Genomic DNA, 26,200 nt, shown 5'->3' on the forward strand with positions numbered 1-26,200 from the left:
CTATGTGTCTTCCTTCTGCTTTTTGACTGATACAATGATCAAATTTGCTATACATGCTACCATAGATGTGCAGAAAAAAGGATCAAGTCAATCAGCCATGAAGTGGAATCTTCAAAGCTCCTAGTCAAAATGAACCTTTTCTCAATGAATAAATTACTCACCATCAACGGCTCTCCCTACTAATATGCCATGAATATAAACCTAGATCTTAGCAGAGTGTTCCAGGAGAGAAGGCTAAATCTGGAAATCTCAGATGAATACAGGAAATGCCAACATCCCAATAGAGACAGTGAGCACTATGCTCAGCCCCAACTGCACTTTAGGACGGCCACAGACTGGCTGGTAACCACCTATCAGTGCTCTGGAATACAGCCTAGATTGAGACACTGGCATTCAAAAGTGAATTTGTAAAAATGTGGGCTAGGAGAACACTTGATTAGTATTTAAGAAGCCCTAGGTTCAATCCCCAATACTGCATAAATCAGGTATGGTGATGCATGCCTGCAGTTCCAGCACTCAGAAGGTATGACCAGGACATCAGAAGTTCAAGATCAACCTCAGCTACACAGAAAGCTGGAGGCTAGCTTCAAAAACAGAAAACAGCAAAAAAAAGATGAAACATTTCAATAGTTAAAGACTAAGCCAGGGGAGATGCTACACTCACAAGGAAGAAAGGAAGGAAAGAAAAGAGGGAGAAAGGAAGGAAGGAAAAGACGGAGAGAGGAAGGGAAGGAGAGAAGAAAGGGAGGAAGGGAATAAATCCATTCTTTAATCACCAGGATGGTGTCGCACCGTTATGTTACTTTTCAGTTGCTGTGACCCAAACGTGACTTACAGAAGAGCTTATTTTGCCTTGGGAAAGAAGGTCTATAATGGGGCTGGAGAGATGGCTCAGCAGTTAAGAGCGCTGGCTGCTCTTCCAGAGGACCTGAGTTCAATTCCCAGCACCCACATGGTGACACACTACTCCAGTTCCAGGGGACTTACAGCCTCAAATAGACACACATTCAGGCAAACCACCAATGCACATAGAATAAAAATAAATAATCTTTTTTTAAAAAAAGAGGACATCTATAATGGCAGGAGCGGAACGAGAGCAGGCCATGGGAGCAGGAAGCTGAGCAGGAAGACAGAGCTGAAGTAGGATGAAGCTGTACATCACAAAGCCCACCCACAGCGCAGCGCTTCTCCAGCAAAGCTTCACCTCACACAGTCCAACCAGCTGCGGACCAAATAAGTGCTCAAATTCATATGCCTATGAAGGGCATCGCTCATTCAGAACACCACTACAATTATGCAGCAGTTTTTCAGAACTGAAATCTTCTACCCAGAAAGGAAGAGGGGCAGCTCAGAAGACTGAGAAGTAATTAACTTACAAGTCTCAGAAGGTCCTTGAAACTACTGAGATTTACAAGGACCCTCCTCGAGACTACAGACATAGTGAACAGACACCTAGAGAGGAGATGGGCACATCTATCAGGCACCAGGGTGAGTGTCCACGAGTCCCCACTGGGGAGATAGGCCTACAGCGATGCAGCAGCCTTTGAGTCAGCCCCAGTCTATAAACCCAGACTCCCATGTTGGACTTTGGTAGGAAGTTACTTTGTTCTGTCATCAGTTCCCTGTGTGTGATGCAGATGTGTTGGCATCGCTCAGGAGAGCAAGGGACAGAAGCTACGTACATGGCAAGTAATCTTTTCTTGGAAGGCACGGGCTGGACGCCTTGAGGAACACAATGTGAAGGACTACAGGAACCGATAACCAACAGACAGACATGAAGCATGGCCTCAAGCAACACAACCCAAGTGCAACAGTGAGAGCATCCCCCAGCCAAGCATCAGGTAGTCTCAGGAAGGGCCCAGCCTCAGTGGATCAGACAAATTATCTAAGAGTAAAGGCTATATGGCAAAGACAGAGCTTGGAAAGAAAACTGATCTCAGGCAAATGACATGTATGCCAAAGCAAAACTCATTCAGATTTTTTTATTTTCATACACATACATACTATATATTAACCATACCCCATTCTCCCCAACCTTTGTTTATCCCTTTAAAAATATCTAAGCTAAAACTAAATCCACAGCCAGGTACTATAATGCATGTCTGTTCTCCCAGACATTCAGACGGCTGAAGCAATTGGATCAAAAATGTATAAAGTCAATTTAGGAAACATAAAATTAATCTCAAAAATAAAGATGTAAAACAAAATCTAGCATAACATAGTATATTTATAATGCTCAACATTTAATCACATTTTAGCAAAAATACACCAACCTATAGCTAGAGTAACTGATCAATGCAAATGACAGAATCATTCAAGAGATTGGTATCGGTGATTGATTCCGCAGAAAAAAGCATTAAAGGTTCTATAGAAAGAACCTAAGTAGGCTAGATGATGATGCCACACGCCTTTAATCCCAGCACTTGAGAGGCAGAAACAGGCAGATCTCTGTGAGTTCAAGGCCAGCCTGGCCGACAGAATGCATTCCAGGACAGGTTCCAAAGTCACAAAGAAACCCTTGTCTCAGAAGAAAGACCCGATGGAGTGATGTAAAATACTGCAGTGTGAACTTTATCTGTATGATGCTCTCCCAGTCTTTGCTCCTATCCCCTAAACACACAGGAGTCCAGGCAGAGCCTCCCATGACCACACCAGGCCACTATTTCTATGTGGATCTATAGGCATGTGATATCAAAGAACTTCCTTTCTCTACTCATTCCTCAGAAGCCAGGAGAAACCTTCCTGAGATACTCACTAAAGTCCAGGCCAACCTCACGTGAGGCAAGCACTCCACCCTACCACTGAGATCTCCACCTCCAGTCTTCCCAGTCTTTCCTTTTCTCTCCACCACGCTTGGAAATTTCTGAGGTAGTGCCTTACTGAGGTGCCCAGAGAAAGGACTTGAACTTACAACCCTGCTGCCTCAGCTTCCCAAGAAGCCGGGGTTATAAGCCTGTCCCACCAGTTTGTGCCCTTTTTCCCTGAGTTTGGTTCCCTAGACCTACGTCAGATAGTGCACAACTGCCTGTAACTCCAGCCTGGGGATCACACGCACTCTGAGAACCCATACACTCCTGGCATAAGCTCACTAGGACACATACATAAAAATAAAAATAAACATTTTTTAATTTAAAAATGACTAACAAGATTTACAAAATGCATATAATCAAAAGCATCGATAAAAAGCCACACTATCTATAAAAGTTATATAGCAAATCACTATCAACTACTTTACACTGCATAAAACTGAAGAATTTGGAGGTATTTAATAGGAACTCACTGCAGGAGAGAGGAGCACAAGTTTGCATCTAGGTCCTGAAGAGAGAGAGGATGCACTCCCCTGCGGATGTGTGCAGTGTGAAGTCTGCAGTGAGGGAGGATGCACTCCCCTGCGGATGTGTGCAGTGTGAAGTCTGCAGTGAGGGAGGATGCACTCCCCTGCGGACATGTGCAGTGTGAAGTCTGCAGTGAGGGAGGATGCACTCCCCTGCAGATGTGTGCAGTGTGAAGTCTGCAGTGAGGGAGGATGCACTCCCCTGCGGATGTGTGCAGTGTGAAGTCTGCAGTGAGGGAGGATGCACTCCCCTGCGGATGTATGCTGTGTGAAGTCTGCAGTGAGGGAGGATGCACTCCTCTGTGGATGTGTGCAGTGTGAAGTCTGCAGTGAGGGAGGATGCACTCCCCTGCGGATGTGTGCAGTGTGAAGTCTGCAGTGAGGGAGGATGCACTCCTGTGTGGATGTGTGCAGTGTGAAGTCTGCAGTGAGAGAGGATGCACTCCTCTGCGGATGTGTGCTGTGTGAAGTATGCAGAGAGAGAGGATGCACCCCTATCTGTGGAGGTTGTGAGTGTGAAGTCTGCAGAGAGAGAGGATGCACTCCTGTGTGGATGTGTGCAGTGTGAAGTCTGCAGTGAGAAAGGATGCACTCCTGTGTGGATGTGTGCAGTTTGAAGTCTTGGTCCTGCAGAGAGAGGGGATGCACTCCTCTGTGGATGTGTGCAGTGTGAAGTCTAAGAGCCAAATAGTGAAGCCCTGTTTTTTGGGTATGTTCCTTAAACTGGAACAAGAGACAAGTTTGTATTTGAAGATTCTTTTTAATAACAGCATAGGAACACCCAAGTCAATAACTCTGCACAATGCTTCAATCAACCCAACAAAATGTCATACACAAAAACAGCAAACCCTAACTTTCATTATGGAAGTCTATTAACAATATTATTCTACTGAGGCGATTATACTTAGATACAGGGAAAGAGAATCCCAAAGACATCAGATTCCCTACATTCACCACACTCTTTTATGTCAGCATATCAGCAACCAGGCAGTCAGTCACAACCTAGGAGCACACTCATCAGATGTCCATGGGCATACACCTTTGGATCTACTGACACGTCTAAGGATAAGATGACAGTGTTCATAGTCAACGTTCAATTCTTACATGCACTTTTGAACTTAATCACTTTGAATTGATGACTATGTGCCAAATACAGATAAATAAGTGATCCAGAATTTAACTACTGGTTAACACAAAAACTCTAAAGGCATTATGCTAAGTTAACAAAGCTGACCTCAGAAAAACCACACACCATATGATAATCTAAAGATAACTTGATAGACCAGATTGATTCTCAGTGCTGGAGCTCAGATTGTGAGGGAAGTGACACAGGGGTGGCACCAAGAACATCACTGGGTGATGACAGCTGCATGAACTGACACTAAGGCGAAGGGCACAGGAGTGTGCATATGAACAGTAAGGACGCACACTACTGTTTGATAGTATACCACAGTGAAACAAAATGTAACCTTGGGAGCATCTGGTTAAAGGGAACACACTGATCTTACTATGTTGTTGGCAACTTTCTGAGTCTATCACTATTTTCAAAATGAAAAGGTTAAAAAAAGTGCTTCAGGCATATCCAATTTCATGTGCCATTTCAAAGAATCCTTAAATAGAAAATTCCTGAGTGCAGCTTATGTAAGAAAGAGCAACAAATTTCTATCTGGTCTCATGCTCAAAGACATACCCTTAGTCCTTCATCAAGAGTGACAAAAGAAAAAAGTTTTAAGAAACAAAAGTCTGAAAGTATAATGTACTACTATGTCCTGTAAGTGATTTTCTTTTTGGCTCACTGAAAAACTAGAACCAGCTCAGATAAGCAGTAATAAGGTCACACATTTTACCCCTTTATTATATTGCCTTTTCGAGAGTAATGAACACTAAATGACCCAGTAAATCTACATAAAAATTAGTGCTAAACATTCAAGTGTGGAGAGTTTCTTGGCATTATATGCATGCATGAATGTGTATGGGTGGACTGATGTGTGCAAATGCACATACAAATGTGTCTGAGGCCAGAAGCTGAGATCAGCGATCCCTGTTTCCTGACACTGAAAGCCTCCCTTGAACCCAGCGCCTGTCATTCAGCTAGTCCAGTTACTGAGCGTGTCATGGGAACTCCGGCCTTGGCCTTTCAGCAGAGATGACAAGAGGGTCAACACAGCCACCGTGTGTGGTGGAAATCAGAGCTGGGTCCTCACGATTACCCAGCAAGCTCTTCTCTGATTTTTCTGAGCCACTTCCCCAGCCCACAATGCTTTAAGTGTGTGTGTGTGTGTGTGTGTGTGTCTGTGTGTGTGTCTGTGTGTGTGTGTGTGTGTGTGTGTGTGTGTGTGTAGGTTTGTGTATGTGAAAGCCAGGTGGGTATTTGGCCTACAATGAACACTATATTAAAAACTGCTGGTTGTAATATCTAAAATAAAGTATCTATGCCAAGGTTCTATTTTTATTATACACATATTAAAATTTTTCATACTTCAAAAACATTTCCTTTCTAAAGTTATTAACATTTCTTGGGTATTTCAAACAAAATAAGCTTATAAAAAATAAACTGGCGCCGGGCGGTGGTGGCACACGCCTTTAATCCCAGCACTCGGGAGGCAGAGGCAGGCGGATCTCTGTGAGTTCGAGACCAGCCTGGTCTACAAGAGCTAGCTCCAGGACAGGCTCTAAAAAAAGCTGCAGAGAAACCCTGTCTCAAAAAACCAAAAAAATAAATAAATAAATAAACTGGCTAAAATTTACACGTACATACATATGTGTATCTTTCCCACATACTATTTATTAACTGTATGTCAATGCAAAAGCCTAAGAGGAAATAAGGAAATTCCCAGTCCGGGAAGACAACACATACTCCACCTCCCACACAAAAGGCAAAGTCGGCCAGCGTAAGGTGAGTATGTGCAATGTGGGTTTGCCAGGATACCAAAAAGGGACACTGGGTCTAAGCCTTAGAGAAGAACAACATGCATTCCTTATATTTCTTTTCTTCAAAACAGGGTTTCTTTGTATAGCTCTGGCTGTCCTGGAGCTCTGTAGACCAGGCTAACCTCGAACGCAAAGATCCACCTGTCTCTGCCCCCACCCCGTACTAGGATTAAAGGCGTGTGCCACCACTGCCCAGTCTGCATCCCTCATATTTAGTAAGCAATGATAGAGAAAGTGCACAAGCCATTTACATATCTATATCACCAAACACATTTTCCTCTGACATGTAACCAAAACCTAGTCACTTGTTCTTGGGAGATAGTGGGAAGACTTTAAAAAAAATTTTTTTAATGTCTAAGAAGGGTTAAATACTAGTATGCCACTGAATAAATAAAGTGATATGTACTCTAAGACATGAATAGTGCTTCATTTTATATATATCTGACTCTTCAGAGACAATCAGTGCATTATTAAGTTTTGAATCAAAATATTAAACTCACATTTGGCACTTATTCAGTTTGATTACTAAGGCGGGAAAAACAACCCCATTAGGTAAAGGGAATAGATTCTCTGTTTTTGTCTGATGTGAGTTTTGGGGGTATGGTTTCAGGTTTTGGTTTTTCTGCATTGATAACAATCTAAACCAAGGCTTTGAACACACTAGGAATCCACTCTACCATGGAGCTATAAACCTCCAGCCCTTAAAACATTTTCTTGACCTCAACAAGTGTCTCAAAGTATACCAATCACAAAAAGCAAATTTGTCTTGGGGTGGGGAGTTGATTGAGCAAGAAAAAGCAATTGTTAAGAAGCCTGACAACCTGAGTTTAGGTCTATGGAACTCATATAAAAAGCCAAGCTCGGCAGAGCATGTGTGTAATCTCGGTATTCAGTACTACAGGGACAGGAGGCAGAGAGAATTTCTGTAGAAGCACATGGGCCATCTGGCCTGGACCACACAGAGCAGCAAACGAGAGCGACCCTGCCTCAAACAACATGGAAGTTCAGGGCCGACAGAGGCTGTCCTCTAACCTCTACACATGTGGGTGGCACATGTGTACCCTTACACATGAGCACAATGACACCTGTCATATACACACAGGAGTAAATAAAACTTAAGTGGTTTTTTAAAGTTTGTCTGACTCTCAGTATTTCATAGTAAGAAATCACTTATTTCTCACCTATCTAACCTGCTTATAAAAGACAAAAGAAAGCAGACACAAATAGTTAAACAAAAAAGAGGTATTTAAACAACAAACAAAGGGTAAGTAACAAACCACTTAAGTCTCCTTAGCTCAGTCCTATCTATCTTCACACCATGAATAACACACCTGTCATCTGCAACAGTCCTCCACACACCTGTCATCTGCAACAGTCCTCCACACACCTGTCATCTGCAACAGTCCTTCACACACCTGTCATCTGCAACAGTCCTCCACACACCTGTCATCTGCAACAGTCTCAACATACCTGTCACCTCCAACAGCCCTCAACACACCTGTCACCTCCAACAGTCCTCAACACACCTGTCACCTCCAACAGCCCTCAACACACCTGTCACCTCCAACAGTCATGTGCAATAGTCCTCAACACACCTGTCATCTACAACAGCCCTCAACACACCTGTCACCTCCAACAGCCCTCAACACACCTGTCACCTCCAACAGTCCTCAACACACCTGTCACCTCCAACAGCCCTCAACACACCTGTCACCTCCAACAGCCCTCAACACACCTGTCACCTCTAACAGTCCTCAACACACCTGTCTCCTCCAACAGTCCTCAACACACCTGTCACCTCCAACAGTCATGTGCAATAGTCCTCAACACACCTGTCATCTACAACAATCCTCAACACACCTGTCATCTACAACAGTCCTCAACACACCTGTCACCTCCAACAGTCCTCCACACACCTGTCACCTCCAACAGTCCTCAACACACCTGTCATCTACAACAGCCCTCAACACACCTGTCATCTACAACAGCCCTCAACACACCTGTCACCTGCAACAGTCCTCAACATACCTGTCACCTCCAACAGTCCTCAACACACCTGTCACCTCCAACAGTCCTCAACACACCTGTCACCTCCAACAGTCATGTGCAATAGTCCTCAACACACCTGTCATCTACAACAGCCCTCAACACACCTGTCACCTCCAACAGCCCTCAACACACCTGTCACCTCCAACAGTCCTCAACACACCTGTCACCTCCAACAGTCCTCAACACACCTGCCACCTCCAACAGTCCTCAACACACCTGCCACCTCCAACAGCCCTCAACACACCTGTCACCTCCAACAGCCCTCAACACACCTGTCACCTCTAACAGTCCTCAACACACCTGTCTCCTCCAACAGTCCTCAACACACCTGTCACCTCCAACAGTCCTCAACAAACCTGTCATCTGCAAAGGTCCTCAACATACCTGTCATTTACAACAGTACTCAACACACCTGTCATCTACAACAGTCCTCAACACACCTGTCATCTGTCACCTACTATAGTCCTCAAAACCTCTTATCTACTCAGTGTTTGAAGGGACTAGGAAATCAGAAAGCGGCAATAATACTTAATTACAAAACTCCATGATCAAAGGCTGCTTACATTACCTTACAGTCATGAATGCTACATAATGAACTCTAAGAAAGACTGTTATAAAAATGAGTTATCTGAGGGAAACCCTGTCTCAAAAAACCAAAAAAAAAGAGTTATCTGACAAATATTTAATATGGTTAGCCCCCGAAGAGGAAAGGACACAGACAACAGACACAACTCAGACACCTTCTCAAGTCTGTGGTAACGGAGGTCCAAAAGTACCCTCTACACTATGTACAAACAGCAAGCAGCTTATAAAGAATCAGCCTCAAAAATCTTATTGTGATCACTTATCTCAATCTCCTGACATTTTTAATTCCTTTACTAAACATTACAGACACAGGCCAGCATTCTGTTTCTCATATTCCTGATGCAAAAATCTGAACATTCCTCTTACTTACAGCTGTAATCTATATAAAACCAATAGCTCAACCAAACTTTCATCTCTCCAGAAGCAGAAACACAAAATCGCAGAAAATGATAACTTACTACACATCACATCACTGCTTCCCTGCACAGCTAACAATCTTCTAAAGTATTAGGGGGAAAAAAAACACCGGTGGGCAAGGTGGCACATGCCTTTAATCCCAGCACTCAGGAGGCAGGGGCCAGCCAGCCACCGTGAGGTGCATAGAAAGACCCTGTCTAAAAATAAGAGAGGAAAAAACAAACTGACAACAGCCACGTCTTGACTAAGAGTGTTGGCAAGAGCTGGGATGGCATTCAGCTGGTCAAGCGCTTGCCTAACTGCACCACAGAAACCCAGCAAGGTGGCACATGCCTGAAACGCTACCAGTCCAGAGGTGGAGGCAAAAGGATCGGATTTCAGGTCATCCTCACCTACATGGAGAGTTCAAGGCCAGCCTGGGAATATGAAACCCTGTCTTAAAAAAGAAAAAAAAAGACTCCCAAATAAAAATTGAGAAATTGCATAACTAACTCTCAAGTTTCTTACAAATGACTTTAATTAAAACACAACCACATAGCATCTACCTCAACAGTCATAATAAACGTTACATTGCAAGTTATAAGAAATAACTCTCCTAAGACCAGATCCATCTACCTCAACAGTCATAATAAACGCTACACTGTAAGTTATGAGCAATAACCCTCCTCAGAAAACATCTAGTTGCTAGCCACTCACATGTTCTACTTAACCAAAAACTTTATAGAGACGGGGACACACAAAGAACAGCACAACACACCAACCCCACCTGGATATCTGTCTTCAACCATTTGGAATCAAGTCGAGACTGGGCAGCCAAACAGAAGGACTCAGAAGGCATGTTTCCTCCCGGTGGTCGGGCCTGTAAGTCAAACAGAAATGTTGGATACCCATAGCTTATGAAACTGTTACACCGTTCTGCAGTTTAACGCGGCAGAGACAGAGAAGGTAAAAGAGGGGAGAAGGAGAGCTGGGGAGCAGGGGGACGAGAGCTCGAGAGGGAAAGCTGGACCAAGAACGGGAGGTGGAAGGGAAATACCCTTTCCATTAGAGGTGGAGTCGCCAGCCCTGGAGTGGTCACAGGCGACCACCGCACAATGTCACCCCACTCCTTAAATCCCGAAGGGGCGCGCACACACTCCAGGAAAACTCACTATGGCCACGACCGATGACACCAGGGTGCATCAGCCACTTTACCTACAACAGTCCGGGGAGTGGGGAATAAACAAAAGTCCCGTCTGCCGAGAGATCTACAACCATCGCCTGACCACTCAAGGCAGATCCGGGCCGGCCGCGGCCCCCCAAAGTGCACAGGCCCTATCGTCCGCGCCAACGCCCGCCTTCCGCCCGCCGCACTCCCGGGCCCCGCTCGCCCGGATCTCCCAGACCTGGCGCCGCCCGTCGTCGGCCCTTCCGCCCCGCTCCCGCCCGCGCTCGGCCAGACGCGGCGCCGCCCGCTCCGCCAGCCGGCTGCGGGAACCCTCCCTGCGGGAGCCGGCCGGCGCTAGCGAGCCAGCGATCGGGTCTGCGGCCCGAAGCGCAGGCTGACGCACGACGGCGCCCGCCCAATAGCGCGAGGCAACGGGACGGCCGCGGCCAATGGGTTCGCGGCGGATCCCGGACCGCCCCTCCCTCCCCTCCACTTCCGCTTCCCTTCGCTGGGAGATAGCCAACCGCAGACGCCGGGAGGCGGGACTTCTGCGCGCGCACGCTGGCTCGCGCCCTCCCCTTTCTCCTAAGGGCCCGAAAAAGGTAGACCGTTTCCACCGCGACGACACCCCAGAGTCTCTGTGGGCTGCACTACGGCGTCCGCCTGGAATTCGAGCCTCTGGGCATGAGACAAAATTTAAGAAAAAGTCATTAGTCAGGGCCTGGTGGTGCACGCCCTTCGTACCTGCGCTCGCGAGGCTGGGGCAGGTGGATCTCGGCGTTCGGAGACCCTAAGGGGAAAAATAGAAAAGGAAGACAGAGCAATTGAAATCACACAAAGTATGCTCTCTGATCATTTTGGAATGAAACTATAAATAAATAAGACATAAAACAATTTCCAGACACTTAGAAATTAAACTTTTTCAAGAGAAGAGAAGCCGAAGGACGTAGAACATTTTTAATAAGAGCTGGAAGAGCACAAATATTACCAAGAGAGACAGAGTGATCCGTTAAAGAAGGGATCTGTCAGAGGCAAATTTTTTTTTTAGATGTTTGGCCATAGGTAGTTTTTCTGTCCCTCAAAGCTAGCTGGTTTGTGCTATTGTGGGGGATTGGATAATCCAGACAAAGAAAGGGAAGATGACTGGTTCTCCATATAAAATAGCCTCCTAGGTGAGGGATTTGAAAATCTCACTAAACTGTTCCCTCTGGTAAGAAAAGGACCACTCAGTCTTTGTCTTGGAGACGGAAAAGGATCAGGAAGTCAGCTATCTTAAATGCTTAAATGAAAAGGACATTAATATTCCCAGAACCCCTTCTCCCTGTGTCTGCCTGCCAGACAGCTGTCTATGTTCCAGTCCCTCAATAGGCCTGGCCTGGCCAAACTCTTGGGAAGTCGGTGTCTATCATCCTTAGGATTTTGTCTTTAAGAATATCGTGAGATAACTGTTCATTAGTAATTCAGCATACAGGGCTGAAAAGATGGCTTGGACATTAAGAACACTTGCTACTCTTACAGAGGACCTGGTTTTGGTTTGTGGGAAAAGAACAATCTTTGTGTCAAACAAAAGTGGCTCAGCGAGGTGATTTTCTTTTTTTTTTCCAAAAAGGGTTCTTGAAAATCCAAACCAGGCTAGTGAGCATGTGTGTCCAAGATGTTCTCTCTTGTTTATCCCTAAATGCAGGTGAAAACTGTAGCTCATCCCATTGGTGGGAGCTTGACTTCACAATCTGAGATGCTTGGCTAGTCAGTACAAAGGGGGAGATTCGGAGAATATGGGCCCTCCTCAGGCTAACTATCTTTGATTTTAAAATCTCTATACATTTCTCACAATCCTCCCTTTTTTATAGTTTTTCCCCAGCATATATGAGATGCCTTTACTAACAGTGAATTGTTGTGATGGTAAGTGTTGCTCAAGCATGACTTAAGGTGAGCCCACCTGTTATGGAATACCCCTTTACCCTGTGTGATATGTCACTGTGACTGGTTTCATAAAAAGCTAAATGGCCAATAACTAGGTAGGATTTGGGAGGCAGAGAGAAGAAGGGCAGAGATTCCAGGAGTCCCCAGCAGATGCTAGGGGAAGCAGGACATACAGGAGAGGTAAGAAGCCATGAGCCACATGACAGCACATAAATTAATAGGAATGGGTTCATTTAAGTTATAGGAGCAAGTTAGAAACAAGCCTAAGCTATATGCCAAGCTTCCATAATTAATAAGCCTCTATGCTGTTTTGGTGAACTGACGGCCCAAAAAAAAAAAGTCTACATCCACCTTCGTGAGGGGTCCCCAAGACTCAGTGATTGACCTGTTCCATCTGGAACATAACATTTTTTACCCTAGCCAGAGTCTATTCCCTTGAGCAGGAGGTTTCTTTTGCTAGGACTTGACTGTTATTTCACTGTTCTCCCCATACAGAGGTGGACTTATGAGTCAGATCAGAGATCAGGTCCCCCAAACCCTTTTGAAATCGCTGGCTTCTGGTCAGGATTAAGCTGCCAACACACTCACGGACAATTTGTGCTTTCTGCCAAGAGAGAAACCCCTTTTTGTTGTTTGTGGTGGTAGTTTTGTTTGTTTGTTTTTTTTGGGGGGGGACAGAGTTTCTTTGGTAGCCCTGGCTATCCTGGAACTAGCTCCATAGGCTGGCCTCAAACTCCGAAAGATCTGCCTGCTTCTGCCTCCAGAGTGTTGGGATTAAAGATGTGTACCAACACTGCCTGGCTTTCGTTTTGGTTTTGCTTTGGGATTTTTGTGGGGTTCTTTTTCGTGTTAGTATTGTTAGTATTTGTTTTCTAGTGGGTCTGGGTTTTCTGTTTGTTTGTTTGATTTGTTTTCTGTGTTCCTTTTACCCTGGACTTCCCAGCCATTTGTTTTAGCCCTCTGTTTTAATCATCTTCTCTCTCTCTGAAAGAAGCAACCCTGCCAAGATGATGGGTCCTCAGGCATGAATGGCAGGCAGGGTCCACCTTCCTGGGCCTATCTAAACAACCCAAAAGTGTGTTGGCAATTCCATTTGTGTAACAGCAAGGCATATGAAGGAAAGGAAGTGTAGCAGTACTTTTCTTTGGGCCACCAGCTCACAAATGATGACATGGAGACTTATTAATTATGAGAGCTCAACCTTAGGGTAGGCTTGTTCTCAACTAGCTCTTACAACTTAAATTAACAGAGTCATATTAATCTACGTTCTGCCACACGGCATTACCTCTTTTCCATTTTATACCGCCTGTTTCCTCTCTGTGGCTGGCTGGAGACCAGACAACTTTCTTCCTCCCAGCTTTCTCTCTCTGCCCGGAAGTCCCACCTACTTCCCCTGTCCAGCTCTTAGCCATTTGGCTTCTTGTTACACCAAGCCCAGTAATACATCTTCACAGCATACAAATATCCACAACAAGGAAGTTCTTCCCTGATGCCTAGAAATTGATGTTGAAAGACCTGGATAAAACCAGCTCTCCCCAAAGAAAGCCCTGGATAAATCCAGGTTCCCCCCCCCCCACCCCCAGCAGGAAGAAAATAGCCAAAAATCTAAGCAGGGAGAGAAAAATCAGGAATCTAGGATTAGCTGATTTAGTGACTGTGTTTCAGGAACTAGCTGAAGATAAAGTTAGATTGTAATCTTGAGAATAATCTTGAGAAAGGAACTAGGTGATTATGACTTTGGGAGTGGTCTTGAGAGGCAGGGAGTTGCCCCCTTGTGATCATCACTGGTATTCTCGGAATTTTCTACACCCCCCCCCCCTGCCCCTTTTGGATCACTGGGCAATGGTTTCTTCCCTTAAAAGCCCCTTCTCCCGGTCACTTGGGGTCAAACTCTTCCCCTGCGTGGGTTATGAGTCTCGGCCCCAGTGCACTGGTTCCCGTCTCATCTCATCATTAAACCTTGTGTGATTGCATCAAGGACGGTCTCTCGTGAGTTACTGGGGGGGGAGGGGAGCTGGGTCGTGAGACTTGAGTGGGAGTCTCCCCACACTGGGGGTCTTTCAATGTGAGGGCGAATAAAGGCAGGAGTGGTTAGCATTAGTCCCTACGCGGGGAACCAGAAGTAAGAAGAGAGGATATCTTTTAATGTCCAAGTCAAAATCCACTAGTCTCTTGATGAGATCACAAGAACATCCATGGATTGGGTCCTCCTCTTGGTTTTTGACTTTGCTCCTTAAGGCTGGTCTCCAGAGTGGTGACTTCAAGGACCTGCTTTCAGGCCTTTGATGGCTATTGGGAGGAGCTAAAATCGGCATGGGATCCCCACCCCCAATGGCTTCTAAATAGGGAGAGGAAAGAAACTTAGCCTTTGTTTTTTAGGCTAAAGCAATGGTGGCTATAGATAAGCAGTGAGCTACGGTCTTAAATATTATATCTGGGCAGCATTTTCCTTATCGAGAAGAAAAGCGTTACTGAGAAACAGCTATACAAACAACACTGCATGTATACTGAAGATGGTCTGTGGAGTGTAATCCTGTGCAAACCAATTTATTTGTCCACGGAACACAAGCTAGGGTCGCCCAGGAAAAGGACCCCTCAATTAAGAAAATGCTCCTGTAACATTGTCAATGGGGCATTGATGGGGAAGGGCTCAGCCCACTGGGGCTGGTCCTGTCCTTGGGGGTCGCATAAAAAATCAGTTGGAGCAAGCCCATAATCAGCATTTCTCTGTTAGCTCTGCTTCAGTTCCTGCCTCCAGGTCCCAGCCTTGAGCTCCTGCCATGACCTCTCTCCCTGACATAAGCTGGAAGCTTCCTCTCTGCCTTGCTTTCGGTCATGGTAGTTATCACCATGGAAAACAAACAAAGCGAGACCCCTTGGACTGTTGAAACATTATCAATCATTTTAGTCTTTGATTGCGTTTTCCTCTTTAAAATCATTCAAGTTGCCCAAATCATTTTTTAACTGTTAAGCCCAGTTGAGGACCCTGTCCTCGGGAATCACGTGGGCTTGCAATGAATCTCTGCCTCCTCTAGCCTTTCTTTAACTAGCTGGTTCACCTAGGTGAGGGCAGTCAAAGACCTTGCTTCGCCTGACTGTAGCTGCACTTGGAAACATCCAGGAATTTCCCCTCTGGGTTGTCCCTCTTTGGTATAGACTGGACACTAGTTAGAATTCGCTGGTGGGGTCTCATGGCCTCCCTGTGTAAGAGAACGGGTGAGTCCCCCGCAGTTACAGGACGTTTCGAGAGATGCTCCAGAGTTCCCTGGGACAGAGTAGACTTGGGAGAGCAAGGAGGAAACATTTTCCCTTTTTACTTCCTCTGATGACTTCAGTGTAGGACTCCAAGGATGTGTATTCAATACACAGAAGAGCATTTCTAAAGGTCTGGAACATTTCTAAGATTTATTTTCATTTTAATTCTTTCTCTCTTTTCCTCCCCCCCCCCTCTCGTGTGTGTGTGTGTCTGTGTGTGTTTGTGTGTGCACGTATGTCAGTGCAGATGTCTGAAGCAGCCAGAGGCATTAGATCTCTCCAGAGGAGCCACTGGCAGTTGTGAGTTGCCTGATGCGGGTGCTGGGAATTGAACCTGGGACCTCTGGAAGAGTAGTGTATGCTCATAACTGCTGAGCCATCTCTCCAGTCCCCCACATATGCATTTTTAACTACTTTGAAATATTAGATAAAGTTAGGGCAAAGACCAAAATTTTAAACTAACTTTAAATTTTAATTACTATTTCTTGGTTTTTTTAAAGGGATATGTTTATTTCTTCCAGCTTTTTCTTTGTCTTCTCCCCTACTTCTTTAACAGAATTTTTCAATTCCTCTTTAAGGGTCTCTATCATCTTTATAAGTTATTTTTAATCTCATTTTCTTCTGCTTCATCTTCTTCTGTGTTGGGGTGTTCAGGTCTTGCTGTTGTAGAACCACTAGGTTCTAGTGGTGCCATCTTGCTCTTTTGTTGTGTGTATTCTTACCTTGTTGCCTATACATCTCTTCCTTTAATCAGTATAGATAGAGCCTGTGCTTGGTGGGTGGGGGGGTGTCCCTTTACCTCCAATTGGTGTAGCTGGGGGCTGTGGCTCTGTCGAATCCTCCTTCAGGTGCAGGCAAAGCTGAGCCTTCAGCGATGGCTCCTCCAGGTGCAAGAGAACCCAAGACTCAGACAATCACTCCTCGAGGTACAGATGGGGACACGGCTCCAGTGGTCACTCCTACAGGTGTAATCAGTACCACGTTTCTGGTGATCGCTTCTCTAGGTGTAGGTGGGGCTAAGGTTCCAGGGTTTGTTGCAGCAGTGTGGTATCTTGTATGGAGAGTGGCAATGGATGCTGGTTGGGCACAAGTGATCTTTCCAGGAGGAACTTCTTACAATAGCTCCTGGAAGCCACTGCTGGAAGTCACTGCTGTCCTTGCTCCCAGGAGGGATGGTCAGTCAGTCTCTTCTGACACTCTCCTGGGCCGGATTGCTGGGGCCTCTGATGCTCTCCCTGGGCGGGTCACTCGGGCCTGTGACCAACCTTAGCAGTCTTATGTGATGCTTTTACCCAGTAAGAAAAACAGGTTCCCAGGAAGCACACATCATGAGTGATGTCACCCTCATTACTTATACCGAGCCACGGTTCTCCCTTCCCCTTCCCCTGATCAAAAGTCATCCAAACTCTCTGAGAAAGCAAGGTGAAGAGGGAAAGAAGGGAGAGTCTGTGCATAGAGAGATTTTCTTGATTGATCTGGAGGGTTCGGCTCGGTGTGGCTGTGCCACCCCTGCACCCCTGGTCCGGTGGTGCCTGGAACACAGCGTATGGTAGCTCTAGTTTTAGTTTTCTGGGAAACCTTCACACTTCCATAGTGACAGCACTGACGTAAACTGCCACCAAGGGGATGAGCATTCCCCTTTTCCCATACCATCACTGGCACCTACTGTCACCTTTCCCCTTGATAAGAGCCATTCTGCTGGGTGACATAAGAAAGCAGGCTGAGCAAGCCGTGATGAGCAAGCCAATAATAAGCAGCATTCTTCTGTGGCAAAGACTCATGGCTTGTCAAAGTGCTGAGAACAGGCGCTGAGTGTTAAGTCTTAAAGATGTCCATACTGCACACACACACACACACACACACACACACACACACACACAGGACTTGAGAACTTTGCCTACCATCTCAGCACAGTTGTTCCAGAAATTTATGCTATAAGAGTTCTTTTTTAGCTATTTTTCTGTTAATTAATCTGAACTCTTTAGTGTCTGTCTCTTGATTTTTTTGTTTTTTGTTTATATAGTTCTCAGTTAGGATATAAGACTGTTATTTTTCTCCACTCCATTTACTATAAAGCATTCTATACTGTGTGTTTCAGCAATGTATCAATGTATCAAACACACACACATGTTTTTCTATACAGGACTTTTCAATATAACAGTCCTGGCTGTCTTGGAATTCATTTTGTAGACCAGGGTGGTCTTGAACTCACAGAGATTCACCTGCCTCTACCTCCTGAGTGCAGGCACTAAAGGCGTGTGACATCACACCTGCGCTTTTTTTACTTCTGAATGACCGTCCATAGCTTTATCAAACTCTGAAATCTGTAGACCATAACAGGATGCTAATCTTCCTCTCCTGTCTACTTTACCTACCTTGATGCTTTTTTTCTTAGAGTCAATCTAATATTTAGTTCTTCTTTGTATCCACTCTGCTTCTCTCCTACCCCTACTTTTATTAACCACAATCCATGTCCTCTCTAGAATAGCCGTGATTGTGTATCCTTCAATACTCACTGAAGTCAAGTGGTCCAACAGCCATGGTTGTTCTCCAATTAATATCCTACTCAGGGACCAATGGAGAGGTTCCACCAGGAACCCAGAACCTCTGCACTGAGGAATTATTTTCTTCCTTTTTCTTTTTTTTTTTTTTTTAAGATGTCCTTGGTTTTTTTTTTTTGTTTTTTTTTTGTTTGTTTATAATGTGCACATATGTGTGTGAGCTTGAGTGAGTTTGTGGGCACCACATGCAACCAGGACCCCATGGATGTCAAAGGAGGGCATTGGATTCTGTAAAACTAGAGTTACTGGCACTAGTGAGCCACCAAATGAGTTTGGGGAACTGAACCTGGGCCCTCTGTAGTGATACTTTTTATGTTTTAACACATAAAGCTTGACTGAAGATCAGAGTGCAAGGCTAAGCCACCAGACGCCAGGGAGTGGTGGCACCCGCCCTTAATCCCAGGACTCGGGAGACAGAGGCAGAGGGATGGCTATTAGTTCAAAGCCACCCTGGGCTACCCAAGATTGAATCTGTCTAAAGGAGAAACAGTTCACACAAACGTGATCCCAGCACTTAGTATCGCATTCCTTTAATCCCAGCATTGGGAAGGTGGAGACAGAAGTGATAAGGCTGGGTGGAGAGAGGAATATAAGGTGGGAGGAGACAGGAGCTCAGTGCAGTCTGAGCTTTGGTGGAGACAGTTGCAGTCTGAGCTTTGGTGGAGACAGTTGCAGTCTGAGGTTTGGTGGATACAGTTGCTTGCAGTCAGGTTTGGTGAAGTCTGAGGTTTGGTGGAGACAGATACATTCAGAAGATGCAGTAGGAGGACAGGATCGCCCCTTTGGTCTGAGCATTGATAGAGGTAAAAGAACTCTCTAGGGTGTGCCGTTCTGCTTCTCTGATCTTCAGTATTAACACCTATACCTGACTCTGAGTTTTTATTTTATTTTTTTTAAATATTTATTTATTTACTTATTATGTATATGTATACAATATTCTGTCTGAAGACCAGAAGTGGGCACCAGGCCTCATTACAGATGGTTATGAGCCACCATGTAGTTGCCGGGAATTGAACTCAGGACCTTTGGAAGAGCAGGCAATGCTCTTAACCGCTGAGCCATCTCTCCATCCCTGACTCTGAGTTTTTAATGCTGGTATCAAATAGAATTCGTGCTACAGCCCTCTGCAAGAAGTGTTCTTAACTACTGAGCCATCTCTCGAGTCCCAAGAGGAATCGTTGTCTGAACTACACATTCAGCATTACCACATGTAAGTCCCACTTGAAAATTGTAAATATTTCACCTGATATAATGTAATTGATTTAAAAAAACTCAGAGGTGTCTGGTGATTCACACCTTTAATTCCAGTACTTGGGGGCTAAAGGCAGGTGGATCCCTGTGAGTCCAAGGCCATCCTGTTCTACAGAGTCAGTTCCAGGACAGCCAGGGCTACACAGTGAAACCCTGTCTCAAAAAAAACAACCAAATAAATAAATAAATAAATAAATAAATAAACCCAGCAAGGGGCTGGAGAGATGGCTCAGCAGTTAAGAGCACTGACTGTTCTTTCAAAGTATATGGGTTCAATTCCCAGCACCCACAACTGTTTGTATATCCAGTTCCAGGGGATCTGGTCACACAGACATACATGTAAGTAGAACACCAATGCACATGAAATAAAAATAAGCCACTAAAAGAAAGGCAAAGGCAAAAATTATTAATCCTACAACATTGATGGCTAATGCGACAGAGACAGGCTAAGTCCAAGAGGAGGCAGACTCGTGTTTTCAGCTGTGTTTGAAGCCACGAACAAGCAGCTGGGTGAGACAAGGATGGTGGTGGGTGACAGGAGAGAGAATTCAGCAAAGAGACAAAAATGCTACCAGAAGACCAGCCTGAGGTGTCAGGAATAAAACTGAAAAATAGGCAGTAACTCAAATTGTGAAAATCTGGGGAAAGTGTCAGCAATACCATGGACTAAAGGGAAAAAAGAATTCATCTGAGATTGAAGACAAGACAGAGGAACTAAAATAATCCAAAAAGATAAAGTAATAAGATACCAGTGAGAATTACAAGATCTATGCAAGACCTTGAAAATAACAAAGTTACAGGTTATAGGCATGGAAGAAGAATCTTATTTGGAAGGCATGGGAAGCATTTTCAAAAGGTTCATAACAAAAAATCTGAGAGTTAGAAAAAGAGATGCCTCTCCAGATACAAGAGAAATTTAGGACCCCTAACATAAAAGACCAAAAAAAGAATTTCCCTTACCACATTATAATGAAAACACTAAATATACAGAACAAAGAAAGCAGCAAAAAAAAAAAAAAAAAAAAAAGAAACATCAAGTTACCTAGGAAGCCAGGTCTATCAGAATAACAGCAGATTATCAAGTAAGTCCTTAAAGCCAGAAGGAAGTAGAATGGTTTAGTTCAGGTTCTGAAAGAGAGCAACTGCCAACCCAGAATACCTACCCAAGCAAAGCTCTTTGTCAAAACTTAAGGAAAAACACAGACTTTCCAAGATGAAGCTAAACTAAAGCCAGCTAGCTGTACAAAAGATACATGAAGCCATGGGAACAATTAAAACATACTAGAAAAATAGTTAAGCAATAATGAAGAGGAAGAAAACCAAACATCATAAAACTAACAAAATAATAGGAATCAATAGAGAACTTTCAATAACTGAATATTAATGGCCCCAGCTTTCCTACACAAAGATACGGACTTAAACATTAGATGAGAAAAGTAGGATCTATTTGCTATCTCCAAGAAATGTGCCTCACTACAAAAGACAGACATTAACTTAGAGTAAAAAGATGTCAAAGATGTCACTGGATCTAGGAAAGAAGCAGGCATCCCTGATCTAATATCTGGCAACAAAGACTTCAAACAAAAATTGGTGAGAAAAGATGAAGAGGCTACTATTGTTCAAAATATATAATCTTGGGCGGTGGTGGCGCATGCCTTTAATTCAAGCCCTTTGGAGGCAGAGGCAGGCAGATCTCTGTGAATTCAAGGCCAGCTTGGTCTACAAGAACTAGCTAGTTTCAGGACAGGCTCCAAAACTATAGAGAAACCCTGTCTCAAAAAAACTAAAATAAAAGAATAAAAGTATATGTGTGTGTGTGTGTGTGTGTGTGTGTGTGTGTGTTGTGTGTGTGTGTATTCTCTAAATGTAAGTGCATCCCATTTCATAGAAGAGATACACGAGAGGCAAAGACACAGAATATCTGCAGTACAGGCCTGTGGAGAAACTTCAGCCCATGGCTTTCACCAACTGACAGGTCTTCTGAGCAAAACAATAAGCAGAGAACTATCTAAATTAATTGACATCGTAGATTAAATTAATATGTCATCCAAGTATTACAAAATAAACATTTTTCCCAGCAGTCAATAGAACTTTGTATGAAACAGATCATATATTAGAACTCAAAGCAAGTTCCCTCCCTCCCTCTCTCTCTCTGTCTGTCTGTCTGTCTGTCTCTCTTCCTGGTTTTTTTGAGACAAGGTTTCTATGTTATCTTTGGAGTCTGTCCTGTCCTGGACCTCAATCTGTAGACCAGACTGACCTCGAACTCACAGAGATTTGCCTCCCCTGCCTCCTGAGTGCTGGGATTAAAGGCAGGCATCATCACCATGCCCAGCCAAAGCAAGTTTTAATATAGACAAATTGAATTTTTTTTTATTTTCTATCTGATGACAATAGAATAAAACTGCCAATGGGTAGCAAAGAAACACTAGAACATACAGAAACTCATTAAAATGAAATAATATACTGCCAAAAATTAAATATGTGCCTGAAGGAATCAAGAAGGAAGTAGACATTCTAAGAATGACATGAAAATAAAAACAGAATATACCAAAAATATATGAGATATAATAAAATCAGGCCTAAAGGAAAAGTTCATAAGTCCAGGTTCCTACATTAAGAAATCAGAAAGAGGGGCTGGAGAAATGGCTCAGAGGTTAAGAGCACTGACTGCTCTTCCAGAGGTCCTGAGTTCAATTCCCAGCAACCACATGGTGGCTCACAGCCATCTATGAGATCTGGTGCCCACTTCTGGCATGCAAGCATACAGGGAAGGAATGTTGTATACATAATAAATAAATAAATCTTTTTTTTAAAAAAAGAAATCAGAAAGATCACAAAATAAATAACTTAAACACTTCATAAAGCTCTAGAAAAACAAAACCAAGCCAAACCTTAAATCAGTAGACAGAAAGCCATCATTAAGATTAGGGCAAAAACTCAGATTGCCTCATCCAACTTTGGTAGAGGAGGGGGTGCCATGGCTGGCTCATATCCATGGGGTGCCTGCCCACATTTGCAAAGAAATAATGGAGAAGGAGGGATGGGGTTGGGGGCATTGGGAAGAGCAGAGGGAGGAGAAGACTTGGTTAGGATTCAAAAACAAGTAAATAAATAAATTAATTTTTAAAAAGAGTAACAACAAAAACAACAACAAAAGATTAGCACAGAAATTAATAAAATTGGAAACAAATAAAAGACTAATATAAAGAATCAATGAGATAATGCTGGTTCTTGGAAATAAATAAACAAGATTGACAAACCCTAATTTGGAAGAGAGAGAGAAGACCCAAATTAAAGAACAGTGATCCATCACAACGAACTTCACTGAAATTCCAAATACTATGTCTTATCTTGAAAAGGTATAGTCTGCTAAATTGGAAAACCTAAAAGAAATGGATAATGTCTAGATGCTCATTACTTACCAAATTTAAAATGAGATGAGATAAACAATTTTAAAAGATTTATAGCAAGCAGTGAGTTTTAAACAGTAATTTTAAATCTTCAAACAAAAACCATCCAGACCCAGATGAAGGCACTGATGAATTTTACTAAACTTTTAAGAAGAATGAACACCAATGATTTTCAAAATATTCCATAAAGTAGAAAAAGAAAGAATGCAATTAGAGACTGCTCATTCCTTTCCCAGCTGCTCAGGTCCAAATAATCACACAGAAATCATACTAATTACAACCCTGCTTGACCAACAGCTTAGGCTTCTTATTGGCTAGTTCTTATATCTTAAAATAACCTGTTTCTATTATTCTATGTATTGTCACTAGGCTGCGGCTTACTGGGTAAAGTTCCAACATCTATCTCCTTTGGCAGCTACATGACTCTGTGTTCTTTTCTCCTGTTTCTGCTTGGAGTTCCTACCTTGCCCTATTCTGCACTGTCATAGGCCCAAAGCAGTTTCTTTATTAACCAATGATAATAAAACATATGCATAGCATACAGAGGGGAATCCCACATCACCTCCCCTTTTCTGTTTAAATAAAAAAGAAGGTTTTAACTTTAACATAGTAAAATTACATATAGCAAAACAGATATCAAGCAAGAATTATAGTTACAACATTTAGTTTACTTACATTTGGCAAATTAAGGAAAATCTATCATATCTTTGTGAGTATAAAGTTTTATATCTAATCTATCTTTTATAATTATAACTATCATTTAGACTTCATCAAAGACTCCAGAAAGATCTATTATTACCTACCTAAGTAAATAGTAGGTGCATAATAAGCAACTTCCAAAACGCTAGAATTGACAGAAACATCTCTCTGCCTGGAGAGTCACCCAAAGTTCTTCTTACCATTGGGGCATCCATCTTCAGCCTACAGGTCCATAGTATCTACCAGACTTTTCCATGAAGCAGGAAATTTTGAAGACAATTTTGCCTAAATTGGCAGTTTGTCAGTCATTTTCTTCTGTGTCCTGGCAAAATGTCTAGCAGACTGTTTCATGAAGCAGGAACCCAGAAGGCCTATCTCACCTTTAGGCAAGTTCAGCTGCCATTTTTCTGTGGGTCTTGCATGCCCAGTTCATACAACATACCATCAAGCAGTTCAAGCAAGAAAAGTTTCTTGCCCAAATGGCTAATTAACTCCATAAGGAGCCTCTTCGATACCCATCATCCTCTTGAAGTAATTGATACTGACAGGAGAAGATGTGTCTTATTATCATTAAAAGTCCTAAGTTCTTAAAAACATTTTATTTTATTTTTTAAGATTTATTTACTTATTATGTATACAACATTCTGCCTCCATGTATGCCCGCACGCCAGAGGAGGGTGCCAGATCTCATTACAGATGGTTGTGAGCCACCATGTGGGTGCTGGGAATTGAACTCAGGACCTCTGGAAGAATAGTCAGTGCTCTTAACCACTGAGCCGTCTCTCCAGCCCCTTAAAAACATTTTAAATGCCATATTCTGTAAGTCTTTGAAAAGTTTGAAGAATACCTATCCATCTGAAATACATCTCTATAAATCTAGAAAATCTAAATAATATGACAAGCTTGACTATTATAGGTGACTATTACCCTATATTTCTAAATTATACATTACATTTTTAAATGAGCTACACAAACATAGTATCTTAATCATGATCAGAAATATACATATAACAAAATTGACCTTAAATTTGTATCAATAAACCAAGGTCCATACCAATGTATAGTATTCATCTCTATAGCATATCCCCCTTTAAATGTAAGCAAACATTTATAAACAGTCATTTAGGGACTTTGGGTGTTGTTCTCTAGACTACTTCCTGCTGATTGGGGGCACTGTTAATCAGGTCTGTCATGTGTGGTAGGTCCATCTCAGCCAGTAGTCCTGAAGCTGTCATGGATGTTGGAACATCTGGGCCATTGCTTCAGGAGGTCTTGTTTGATCAAACTGTATTAACCAGTAAGGATTCCACAGCTTTCTATCCTCTGTGGAAACAAAAGCAGAACCTCTTTTCCAAAGCAACATATCCTTAGACCCAAATTTTTAAGTCAAGATACCTTTAAAATATATATGTTGGTTTAGCTTAGCAGCCCATACAATGAAATGTCTCTCTGTACTTAGCTCCTTCATAGTAAAAAAATTAAAAGGAAACACAATAATATATGCAATCCAGACTCTCTGTGTATATTCCATTTTTACATGGCTTATTTTTCTTACTCTATTACTTTTTTTTGGTTTTTTTTTTTTTTTGAGACAGGGTTTCCCTGTAGTTTCTAGAGTCTGTCCTGGAGCTAGCTCTTGTAGACCAGGCTGCCCTCGAACTCAGAGATCCGTTTGCCTCTGCCTCCCGAGTGCTGGGATTAAAGGCATGCACCACCACTGCTGGCTTTGTTTATAGTTTTATTGTGTTAGAGTTAAAGCCAAAAAAGAGGAACATGTTGTAGAATAATCTTTTTGTACACTGTGAAGATTTGTCACTCAGATTGGTTTAATAAAAAGCTGAACAGCCAAAAGGTATGTAGAATGGGGGGGGGGGGGCAAGAGGACACTGGGGAGAAGAAGGCCGAAATGTGGAGAGTCATCAACCAGAGGGTGAGAAAGCAGCAATGGCAATACAGAGTAAGGTTAATAAAGCCACGAGACAAGAAGTAGATAGACAAAAATGGGTTAATTTCAGCTGCAAGACCTAGTTAGTAACAAGCCTAAGCTATCAGCTGACCATTTATATTCAATACTAAGTCTCTGTGTGGTTGTTTGGGAGCTGGCAGGCAGGACAGAAAAGTCTGCCTACACCTTAGCCCAGCACCACCCCCAGGCAGGACAGACTGTAAGTCGAAGGTTCTGTGGCTGGGTTGGTGTCCCACTCCCTCTGTTGAAGTCTTGCCTGAGAACAGGAGATGGCCAGTTCAGGATATATCTGTGATTGCTAGGAGTCTTACCTGGGGTCATCCTTAGAGATTCCTGGGAGAGTCCCTTGCACCAAGTTCTTACCTGACCCTGAAGTGCCCCTCTTTTCCAGTAGTCTCTTTTAGCATTCTTCCCCTCCATTCCCTGCTCCTCAACCTGATCTCTCACGGCCCCATCCCCACCTGCACTTAGTCCACTCACAAAATCTCTCCTATTTCCCCTTCTTAGGGAGATCCAGGCTTCCCCCATGAACCATGATCCATGTTACCCAGTCTCTCTGGGTCTGTGGATTGTGGTATAATTATCCTTTATTTTACAATTAATATCCACTTATAACTGAGCATGTTCAGTGAATCTGTTTCTGGGTCTGGGTTACTTCACTCAGGATGA

The 26,200-nt window shown here is 43.4% G+C and overlaps 1 protein-coding gene across 1 annotated transcript in view; it reads right to left on the bottom strand.

The window, feature by feature from the left end:
- Positions 1 to 10,837, bottom strand: part of Herc2 (HECT and RLD domain containing E3 ubiquitin protein ligase 2) — a 158,743-nt gene extending 147,906 nt beyond the window's left edge. The window contains 2 exon segments of the mRNA XM_038313420.1: positions 10,083 to 10,175; positions 10,702 to 10,837. Of these exon segments, the coding sequence (XP_038169348.1) occupies positions 10,083 to 10,154 (72 nt within the window). The 5' untranslated portion in view covers positions 10,155 to 10,175; positions 10,702 to 10,837.
- Positions 10,838 to 26,200: the final 15,363 nt, after the last annotated feature.

This window comes from Arvicola amphibius, chromosome 12 (assembly GCF_903992535.2).
Source record: "Arvicola amphibius chromosome 12, mArvAmp1.2, whole genome shotgun sequence".
Classification (NCBI taxonomy): Eukaryota; Metazoa; Chordata; class Mammalia; order Rodentia; family Cricetidae; genus Arvicola; species Arvicola amphibius.